Raw genomic sequence first — 12,927 nt, 5'->3', positions numbered from 1 at the left:
CGATTTTACAAAATGCCACTCAATAAATGGTTTACATTTTAGACCCTATTTGTACTACACAGTGCACAGCCGTCCGTATAATATTATATGTACGTAAATAAAGTATATAGTATACATCTGCAGCGAACATTAAATAACGACCTACACAGGCCAATCAATAATGGGACACATTTTTATAGGTATTTCAATTGGCCTTAACATAATGATGAGTGCTGTGATGCAAATTTCTCAACACCAAATGATACATAAACCTATAGGAACTTCACTTACAATATAATATACTATATAATGCATATCAAATAGGGTATGACTTTATATTGTATACTTTTATAGGTTAATAAAATGTGGTTCCCAAACAATTATCGCACTGACATTAATATTTATAATTATAACGATGGCAAAATACCTATATAGCCTATACAATATACATATACATTAGCCCAAAAAAATTGCGTCATACGAAGATCCCTGTTTTTCTGTATATTTTTTTTTTGTAAGTTTTTATGTTGGTATAGGGTCTTAACACGTGTGTGTGTGCGGTACACTGTGTACCAAAAATATATAATATGGTGCTAAAAAACCCGGATGGTCGCCCATCGGTGAACTTGCAACGGCGGCTGGTATACGTACTGCACTTTGAGGGTTTTCGCAAATTGAGAGCCTCACCAAGCCACATTATACCTATATAGTATATACCTACTTTTATAATACCACCAAATATGTCATATTGCCATTGAAAACGTACTAAATGGTTAAAATTAATTTTTATGGACATTGTGCGTTGTATCAATATACAATATACATATCTATGATATTTTGGCTAATATACTGTCTATGTAGTACAAAAAAATATATTATATAATATATGTATAGGCGCATACCTATATACACTCTTCCGAATTCTGCGAGTTATAAGAATAATAATATATTACCACCTGTGTATATATATGTATATAGTAGGTATATTAGTATATCATAAACTATATTATTAGTATAACTTATATAGGTACTATTCCTACATGGTTATGTAAATTAAACTGTTTTATTATGCATGTATATAATAATATGCATACAAATACAAACAAAATAATGTTTTTGCCTTTTATGCAGTACCTATATAGCCTTTATACGTGCGGCTGGGTTTATTAAATGGTATATTTTATGAACAGCGATTATTAATAAGATCTATTTAGTGTAATATTTTTTATTTTAATTCTATAACTAATTGTATATATATTGCTCTGATCTTAATTGCTTTTAACAGTTGTGATACATAGATATAAGATCCGATTTTTAATCGTTATATTATAGTATACCGTTTTAATTTGTATTCAGCAATAACTTTCTTCTAACCCATAATAATATGCCCATAAAAATAAAATATTTCAATTACAAATAATTTATATAGTATTATAGCTACAGCATGTGATCGTAAAAATATTTACATATGATATATATACTTATAAGTTATATTTTATATAGATAAACTGTTGGATTGATAAACTATCATATTATAAAGAAATATAGTTAGGTATATAATATATAACAATACATATAGTATACTTATTACTTATAATATATAATATATATGAGAGGTACCTATATTTTATTAGTTATCTTCATTGACCTATAATGACTATTTTGAGATGATTTATCTATTTAAATCATATATAAAATGCTGATAATTACACAGTATCTATACCTATACACAAATGCTGTAGGTATACCTATACTAATAGCTTATACTTGTAGAAAATAATAAAATGTGGTGATTATAACATTATATTATAATTAGTAGATAATTATATACTTTCTATTTTTACAAATCATTATACGTATTTAGTATAGGTACATTATAAGTTTATAGTAACTAAAAAACTACTTGTTAAAATTTCAATGTAGGTGGTTTAATATATAATAGGCGGTGTATAACATAATATTATAGGTTAGGTTATTAGTTATTATAATGGTTAATGAACCCTATACTAAATAGTGCTTACATATCATCTATGTATGTACTATTACGTAGATAAATATAAGTGTTCATCTATATACCTATATATTTATATACACATACAATTTAATGTTAGTATAATATGCTCTGTCTAACTATTATTACACATGTCCAAATAATATATTGTATTAAATTATTGTTGGCCGCCATGGTGACAACTGACAAGCTGTTGTAGACAAGAAACGAGTGAAAAATACGGGATTATTATGATATACTCGAGCGTTATGTATATTATACAGCACGCTTCGAGCTGCAGCTGTCAACGGGCATAAATCAAAAAATTAACAATATTAGAAACACACCTATTCTAAACGTTTTTGTTTTAAGTCTCCCTGACACGCAGAAACACGGTTTGAGGTTTATATGAATTATATATATATTTAACTCGTTCCAAACTTACATTTAGTGTATGTGGTCATAGATATATCTATAGCTAATATGGGTACCTGTAGGTACCCATAAAATTAAGCCCTGAGTTTTTTATTATATAGACTATATAATTTACTCTGCTAAAATTTTTAAATAACTATGTATTATATTTATATATCAAGTAGGTAAATATGTGATATATATAGATATAGGTATTTGTACCTATTTATTATTATTATATAAGTCTATATATAGAACACACGTTCTATAATATTTACAACAGTTGTCAGGATGGACAATTTAAACTCACCAGTGGGCCAGTTTTCAGTTTTTAAAATTTAAAAACGGTCTCTTATTAATAACCTTATTTTTTAATCCATAAAAATCAAAATTATTTTAAAACGCAGCGGGGGTCGTATAAAAGGGTATACGCGGACTGCATGGCGTCCATCCCTGCTGATATACAACAATATATATTATGGATGGTTTAAATCGATGATGAAATGATTCGATATTATACACGCACGGGTTCCTGCTAACTGCCTAGCTATACTATTATATAGTAACCTATAGCTTATATTTTAGGCAGTGAAAATGCATGGGAAGCATCGATTACAGTTTGAAAAATATTGTATGAACTCTTATACATCCTATATGCCTATATATTATGTTTATTATTAGATCTTACTTTGGCGAATCAGCTAGTACAGTAGGATATATATATATATAGGTCTTACAATAGCATATTTACTTTTCTCTTGTAATATTTCAAAATACATAGATATATTATTGTTTTTATATTATGGACATATTATATATATAGATACCTATATGCTATATAATAAGACATCGATAAATTTCATAGTTAGTACAATCCTTTTGGCCTTTAATAATACCACATACTATACTGCATTTGATATAATATGATATATGCTCACATAAGGTATTCGTGTAGGCACTGGCGTATTAAGAATTTTTTTTGGATAAGGAGGGGGGAGGTGTGTGAAAAAAAATTGATGATGAAGAAAAGGTGATGTATAAATAAGACTATATATACACGTCTATATATACCATAATAAGATATTATGTACATTATAATGGTCATTCACTATCATGTAGCTATATTAACATTATAATATGTGCAGTATATATAAACACCTACATAAATGAGTTCCACATTTTGGTATATTTTAGTACCTACACATATACCTACGTGTAATTACTCTATGTGACTATGCATGATAGGTATACTATAAAAGAGAATATATTATTTTCAGTAGATATAGTTACTAAATATTGTATATTTTTTTAAATATACATATAAAATATATGTATACTGCAAACTGGTACAACAATATCATGATCACCGTTAGAATTTGAATAAATTCACATCGGTATCAATATAGAGTTCAAGGGATGAATGTTTACAACAAATGTGTGAAAAAAAAACGGAAACTATTTAATAATATTATAGGTTGAGGTAATAAGGGTTTTCAACATGTGCATCGCGGCTCCCTTGGACGTCATCACTGTTTATTATCAAGGGAGCCTCGTTCACAGTACAGAATGAATACATTTGTTTATTTTATTAATATAATTATTTGTATAGGAACCGTTTAAATTGTTATTATTGTATTTAAATCAGGAGAGCGAAATATATATGGATTCAAAAAGGTTGAAAATCCCCGAGTTAGGGTATAATGCTATATAGTATTTTATAACTATTTAGGTACCTATACGTTTACTTATACGAACCGGTTTTATAATAAAATTATATTCTATTATGTTAGAATCGGTTTGTCATTATATAGGTATATATACTTAGCGGTTGGAGCTTATGTAATACATATTAATTCATATGTTTAACTTACATGTAAACAATTATCAAAATATTACAGTTGAGCTTGTATGAACCCTGCAGCACACATATAGGTAATATAGCTGTACCTATAAGGTATATAACAATATTTATCAGCGTTTCTTTTACGCGTGTTTGATGTGAGTTTCACAGCAGTAGTCTTATGTATAGGTTATAGGTACCTTTAGTACCAGCTCTTGCACGTGTAGGTACCTATATATTTATAAGTCATCGAGAAACGATTTAACTGAACAGCTAGTTTTCGACTTCAAAGTGCCATTGTTTGAGGGCGATATATATATAATATATTATACATATGCACATGTATGCATTATGAGTGGGTGTGATACATTTATATATATATCATATATTATGTATACATACAGGATAATATTACATATACTAGACGACGAGAAACAGGCAGAGAGAGGGGGGGGAACACGATTGAGTGAGAATATGAGAGAGGCAGCAAGAAGAGACAGTAAAAGACAGTGGGTGAGGGAGAAAGAGAGAGAGAGAGAGAGAGAGAGAGAGAGAGAGAGTGAAAAAGAGAAAGAGCATTATCTAATTATTTGCGTTTGCATATCATATACATAATGCCAATGTATATACATGCATATATATATATGGGTAATCTATGGTGGATGTAAATAATGCGAGAGCCGCGGCCACAGTGGCGGTTGGTTACCGCTGAGGAAGGTGGCGGCGGTGGGGTTGGGGTGGCAGATTTATAGGAGTGTGGGAGGGGGGGGGGTCGAACAATCCGCATTGAGGTTGCCACCGGTTATACAGTTGGCACAATCGCTGAGCGGCAGTTTGTCTCGGACAGGATGGATGAGCGCGTATACAATATCATTATATGTATATATAATACGCAATATACAAAGGATGATAATATTGTGATCACCTAGCCGCCGCCGCCGTTTGTGTTTTACCGCACGCCCATTCGGCGGGTTCATGCGTGTCCACACCCATCGCGTTCGCTTGACGGCCACGCCCACCGCATCAGCGGCCGCCGCCACCGCAATCGTCGTCGTCGTCGCCGCCACCGCTATACCGACGCAGCAGTCGACGGCTCAGTGATAATATCGCGCGCCACACGTCAACGTGAACCAATAATAGACTACGGATCCGCAGCAGTCGTCGCCGCCGCCGCCACCGCCGCGTACGCCTATAATCAGTTCATCGCCGATACAGTTTTCACTTTTCCGAACGCATAAATATAAATAAATACCGTTTCGTATATTATATTGTTTTTTGCTCGGCAAACCGATTTTTTTCGCACTCACGAACCTTCGACGTCGTTTCGTTTTTGTCCGCGACGCCCTTGTACACGTAATTATTTGCGATAGTAATATAATAAGCCATTTTTTTCCGATTATTAATCTTCGAGCTCGTTTCTTCCGTCGTACATGACGTGCGAGACTGTGACCAAATGTGCTGCGTGGTGATCGGCACCGCTGGCATGCAGGACGACGATCACCACAACCTTCTCCACCATCAGCACCACAACAACAGCAACCGTCATCACCAACAACACCACCGCAGCAGTAGCACCAGCAGCAGTGGTAGCGGTAGCATCGGCGGAGGCGCTGTGCACCTGGCCACCTCGACCACCTCATCCGCCGCAGCTGCGGCCGCAGCGGCCGCCGTGTTTCTGCCCGTCTACGATTTCAGCCGCCGATACCAGGCTGCCTTGGATTCGGTTGCCATGCATCAGGTCGTCAGCCCGCTGGACTTAAGGGGCGTCGGTGGTGGTGGCGGCGCCGCATCCGCCGCCACCGTGATGGTGCAGGCCGGCTCGAGGCCGGCGTCGGTGTCACCGCCGTGCAGCGTCGGCTCGGCCGAGACGACGGACGTCAACGTGGATTCAGCCGACGACGATGACGATTACGACGCAGCAGCCGTCGCAGCCGGGTGTAACGACAACAACAACGGCGGTGGCCGCCGCAGCAAGACGACGTCGCCGGGCGCACAAGCAGGTGGCGCGTGCAGCGAAGACGGTGACAAGACGTCGGGCACTGGTAACGGATCGCCCGTCAAGCCACCGTACAGTTACATAGCGCTGATTACCATGGCCATACTTCAGTCGCCGCACAAGAAGCTCACGCTTAGCGGAATTTGCGAGTTCATCATGTCTCGGTTCCCGTATTACCGCGACAAGTTCCCGGCCTGGCAGAACTCTATCAGGCACAACCTGTCACTCAACGACTGCTTCATCAAGATTCCTCGGGAACCAGGCAACCCGGGCAAGGGCAACTACTGGACGCTGGACCCGATGGCCGAGGACATGTTCGACAACGGCAGCTTCCTTCGCCGGCGCAAGCGGTACAAACGCATGCAGGCCCCGTCGGACTTTTTCATCCACCGAGGGGGCGACCACCATCACCAGCACCATCCGCACCATCCCCATCACCATCCGCACCACAATCACTTTGCCGCGGCCGCGGACCCGTACTCGGTGTTGCACCACCACCATCACTACCCTTACCATCATCTCGGGCCACCTCCGCCACATCTACAGCCGCCGCACCCTTCGCAGTCCCAGGCACAGCCTCTGCAGCAGCAGCAACAGCAGCAAGGCACTCAGTCACAGCAATCCTCGCCGACGCAGCCTGCGGCCGCCATGCAGCCGCTGCAGTTGCCGGCCGCTGAGCTGGCGCGCATAACGTTTGGTCTGAACCTGCTGCACAACGGACAAGTGGCCGCTGCCGCAGCTGCAGCAGCTGCAGCAGCCGCGTACAAACCGCAACAGCCATCACAGCCACTGGCGTTGCACCAGCACGGCAATCTGTTACAGCCGTCGTACGCGACCACTGTAGTGGCCGGCGGCGGCCGGTTGGCTGTCAAACAGCCGTCCACCGGGTTCAGCATCGACTCCATCATGGGCAAGAGGCCGTCACCAGCTGGGCCGCCGACCAACTTGTCACCGGCCCGACCCGGTGGCCGTCACCCGCTGCAGTAGCGCGAGCTGGACGATGACGATGAAGACGACGGCCACGACCACCGTGATCACCGAAGTAGCCGTCACCATGACGCCGCGGTCGTCTCGCCGCAGCCGTCGGCCAGGCAGAATTTCGATTCGGCGTTCACACCGCTCCAGCAGACCACGTGGGCCAGGTGATGATGTGACCGCCGCCACCACGCGGTCACGTGTCACTCAACGCATGACATGGTAAAAATGAAATTTTTACTGTTTTGTCATGCGGAGGACGTGCCGAACGATTAAATGTACCAACAAACAGCTTGTTAAAGGTAAAAAAATATATCGTATTATGTAATTATTAGTTTAATATTTTGATTATTCAAATGTTGGTAGTATATGATAGACCCAATAATCACTAATTCATTAATCATAAGCTCATAATATAATAGTATTATGTCCTAATACCTACTTATAATTCCGAAAATAATTACCACCCGTTTGACTACCATATAATAATATAGTTCATACCCATAGTAATTAATGCGCATTATTTGTTTTGGTAACTTAAACAATCTACCTAAAGGTATTAGTTATGATCACCCTCAAATCAAACAATTAATTGTATTTATTTAAAATCAATTTTTACAGATAAAGAACCATTTAAAAAATAAAATAAAAAATAATGTCAAAAATCAAATCCATCAAGTTATTTTATAATTAAACCTAAATACAAAAATAATGTTCTTTTCAAAGATTATAAAACTTATTGCAGTTATTAATTTCTTTCTTTTTAATATCTGTGGTATTATAGACAGTACCAATTACAGAAGAATCAATTATTTCGACCATTTTCGTTTTGTTTTTCTAAAATTGATTACTAATTGATCATTAATGAATTGGAAAAACAGACCATCCGTATAATTATACTGACAAATTCCTATATTCCATTATATTGTATTGAGGTACTTAAATTAAGGTACTCACTGATAATAAGCCAATGACTCAATACAACTTAATAGATAATTGTATTCAAATTATCAAAGTATAGTTTATGTTGGGCTGTATATTTGATAGGTATAGAAGAGGGTACGTCATCATTGAGTAGGTCACCACAGCTTTTGTTCTAGATGGGTAAAATTTGAATTATAAATGATAGGGATACATGTTCTAGCTTCTATTTTTTTGAGGACATTTTATAATTTCCTTATGTCATTACTATATAAGGTTACATTAGGTTATATTATTTATATGGTTTTTTGAATTAATTTTTGCCAAAATCATATATATATATATACTATACATACATTTATATAATAAATACTTACTTACTGTGTAGGTATGTATATAATACACGTTTATTATATCTTCCTGATTTCGCCCAGGAAAAAATTAACAGACATAAAATACATACATACACCGCTTTATTGCGGTATCTCTACTTACGGGAAAATCGGCATCGGTCTATCTATATATAGAGATAGCTTTGTTTGCATAACTCTATCGATCTGGGCAATTAGTCTAATGGTGGATTAGCTAAATATAACACTATTGATACTTGTATTTTCTAACACGTGGTTCAAAATTGTCTCACCAAACTTGTTCCTGATATATCTAAGAACAGTCTCTGAAACTTCCATCAAAATTAGTCAAGTATTTGTTGTGTCTATGTATAAGGACTTTGTATTTTGTTGTACATTCGAGTAACAAACGACAATATAAAAATATGATGCATTTTTATTTAGAACAAATTCCATAGTAACTCAGTCGGTTAGTTTATATTTTTTAAAGTTTATTTCTCTAACCAATGGTCACCAAACAAAAAAAATTAGATCTTCGAAGTAAAAAATGAACTTCATGTGTGGTCTTATTATTATACCAATTTACGTAAGGGTGAAAAAAATATCAAAACAGCCTCAGAGTCTCAACAGAAATCTATTGATATAACTTTGATTAAAATCGATCCATTAATGGATAATTATGACTATAGTTTTTGCAATTTATAATATATTATAGTATGGATTATAAGAATATATTCTGCAAGGTGCAGCCTGTACCTATATCATTTTATACTTGTATTATTAACTTGTCTATATAAGTGAGTACCGTAGATAGAGGCGAATAGGTATAAATATTTTAAAGCTTGTCTTAATATTTTGAAATTTTCATTTTAACGTATTCCTATAAAATAAAATGTATCGAGTTTCTAAGATTATTATTTTTTGAATTACCTACGTAAAATCGTTTGATACCAAATTGCTATAATTCTTGCAATGTTGTCAACATTTGATTTTCTAACACTTATTCGAAATGAATAGATGTATGCATGCATCAAACCATGTTTTACCGTGGTTTACGTCAATCTTTTTACTAAAACTCCAGTGCCTAATGAAAAATTGTGTATATCATTTAACTTTCAAATCTTGAGTTTTAAAATTAAAAGTGTTCTATATTTCTGACACTCAAATAATTTGTAAATGTACGTGATATGGACGATTGCCGTCAAAATCTAAACTGTCGACGACTATGTATAAAATAAAATTGTGGCTATAGATATATTTTCTATTCCTGCAGCAAGAAAAACTTATGACTTATGAGAATACTTATTGTAATACATTTTCAAGGTTTTTGACTAAGTAAAAACAATTTCATCTGCATCAATAAAAAAAAAAACTAAAAAAGTGAAATATTGCAAATATATATTATATAGTGCGTATATTATGAGTATGTATACTATATTATTTAGTAGTAGCTTAAAAAAAGACAAAATATTTTGAAAATAATATCATGTCTATATGATATTACAAAGCTTTGGTGAAAATTTGAAGTAGGCAGGTACTTACAGTTATTTATTTTTGAATAAGGTTCAACAAAATAATAATGTTTACCCCCTATATATACAGAGTACTAATGTTGGATCCAACCACTCAAAATTTGAACGTTGAAACATTTATACTTAATACTATTGCTCCAGAGGGTGAAGACAGGCATACAAATTAAAATACACAAACTTCACCAACACATTGTAATCACTCTGCTCAGAATCTAAAATGACAAAATGATTATTATTCATTAGATAGATATATTAATATGTAAAGCTTTGTACCAACTACTGGGCGCAATCGACTCATTTATATTCATGGGCTTATGACTATTTGGTTTTTTATTATAGCATGACTACCATTAATTTCAACAAATTTAATTACAATATGTATTTACTTGCCGGTGTAGGTATCTACTATAAGAATCGATTGAATTATATTATATATGATATTATTATATAGATAATATAAAATTGTAACCACCTATCAACATAATACCTATTATAAGTACCTACAGTTGCATTGTACATTTGTATTAGATTACCGAAATTTTTCATATATTATCAACATATAATTAAGTCTTTTTGTAATCATTATTCAAACATAACTTTAATATTTGTGCTTAATTTCTATTTTTCAGCAATATCGAAGATTCGTAAAGCCGTAGTGCAGACGAATCGTACTGATGCACAGTCGGTGTCATTTCTCATCTAGTCCCAATTTGTCCAACAACCCTATTACAATTCAGACGTATGATTATATACATTATACAATACTTATGTAATAAACATATACTTATTTATATCTTATAAATGCGATTTAGTATAATTATCGTAATAGTAATAATAATAATAATAATAATAATAATACAAATAATAGTGCAATACATATTTTAATTATTATAGAATATATTGATAATATATTATTAATTATTATTATTATTATTATCATCATCATTATTATTTATCGCAAATACTATTATAATATTGTACATAGCCTATATTATTATAATATTATCATATTTATGTATGATCCTCGTTACCAAATATTCTTATTATATAATTGTTTTTTATTATTATTATTATTATTATTATTATTTATTGTCGTAGTGTTTAGAAGACGTCGTGTAGAATACAACTGTGTACATACTTATTATTATTATTATTATTGAACGTTTGTAGAAAAAAAAACGGAATGTAATAATTCTTAAACTAATATGTATAATTACATTTAATTTATTATAAATTCGCCGTTGATATTATATTACATAATAATATTATAATGTTATTAAACGTATTCCTTGTATACCTTTACATTATAATGTATTTTATATATTATACATGAATGATGATAATATAATAATAAAATAATTATATGTTTAGGTACGTCACATGATTATATTATTATTTATTATATATTAAATAATATATAAATTAAACAAAACGAGTCAGTTAGTGTAATGTATCTATTTTAAGTGCTGTGTTATTTTAGAACAATAAGAGAAAACGTTTAAAATAAAAACAATAAACGATCGTTTCGTTAAAATAAAATTACTGTATATATTATATTATTCTTTCCTCTTCGCCTACCACCGGCTTGAGAGTCCAGACCGTCCTTCGTCTCGACAGTTTTCCTCCGTTGTCTACACACACACACACACACACACACACACACACACACACGCATCCACTAAAAATACACATTACATAACACGGATGATACGACGACGTGTGACAACATGTTTACTAGTAGGCAGCTGTAGTACAGGACAGACACCTTGGCTAGACCGATGACAATATCATTATTGCATTAGATAATTGAATAATTATATATTATGAACTCTTTAATTTCACAGAGCTATTATACCCATATTATTATTATATTCTTGTGTTTTAGGTATCTCTACACACTAAAAATATTATTGAAGCGCACTGTCGCTTTTCCCTATCCTAATTTTTAGCCGAATGATAATCAATATTTTCAACGTAGTAGCTAAGCGCCAATAATAGTCGTATACTCGTATTTCTTATTTCTTATTTTGTATATTATTATGTTAATAACAATATAATATTGTTAAAGGTATTTTAGAATATTTTTCTTTATTTCGATTACATATCATAATGTATAACCTAATCGCGTAGTTATGCATTTTGTGGAAAATTATAAAACTGATTTTTTATCTCTGAAAGTAAACAATAATAGTTTAATTAATTTTTTATATCTCGTCATAGGCCGACCCCTCCCTCCAACCATTGATCATACATTATATTTCGATACCATTATTAATGTCTCATATTTTCGCTTGTTTTATATTTTGCAGATTTGTGGATTTTCAGATCGACTGATTAAATTAATCAAATGTTTCAGATATTATAGTATATTTTATTATATGTACCTATTAAGCACATTTTCGTTTTTTTTCTGCATGCTATATTATGTGGAACAGTTGTATTATTAAAATTTAGATGCTGAAAATTGAGAGATTCTTCATTCTTGAAGCTAAGATGTTCAACCATAAAAGTTATATCACCACATTGATATAGAGGTGTACTTAGAGGTAGAGAGGATAACCACAAAATACACGAGAATTATATATTATAAATTCGTATGATAGATGTAAAAAAAATATTTATAATTTCTTCAGTTTGCACCCATGTAAAAATAATTTTTATACAAAACGATAACTTAAAAATGTTACGCCTATATACTTACTACGCGTTTTGTTTAACTTTCAAATTCTTAATGAAAATGACAATAAGCGATAAAATACATTTTAAAATTTTTCCCAAATTCACAAAGACATATCTTAACTGATTATCGCTAATACGTATACTATTTGCGAAAAACCTGGTCATAGAGTTTAAAAAAAAAGATTAGGAAATATTACAAATAATTGTATTTTCTATAATTCAAAAGTTGTCTTTTTAAAATATGTATATTT

At 33.6% G+C, this 12,927-nt stretch overlaps 1 protein-coding gene across 1 annotated transcript; it reads left to right on the top strand.

The window, feature by feature from the left end:
- Positions 1–5,293: 5,293 nt before the first annotated feature.
- On the top strand, positions 5,294–10,828 carry LOC111036110 (forkhead box protein D3-like). Its single transcript, XM_022318011.1, has 2 exons — positions 5,294–7,496; positions 10,627–10,828. Exon 1 carries the CDS (start codon positions 5,677–5,679, stop codon positions 7,204–7,206), a length of 1,530 nt encoding a protein of 509 aa, XP_022173703.1. The 5' UTR covers positions 5,294–5,676; the 3' UTR covers positions 7,207–7,496; positions 10,627–10,828.
- Positions 10,829–12,927: the final 2,099 nt, after the last annotated feature.

This window comes from Myzus persicae, unplaced genomic scaffold (assembly GCF_001856785.1).
Source record: "Myzus persicae strain clone G006 unplaced genomic scaffold, MPER_G0061.0, whole genome shotgun sequence".
NCBI classification, from domain to species: Eukaryota; Metazoa; Arthropoda; class Insecta; order Hemiptera; family Aphididae; genus Myzus; species Myzus persicae.
Note: the sequence above shows the minus strand (reverse complement) of the source record. Positions and strands in the feature narration are given on the sequence as shown.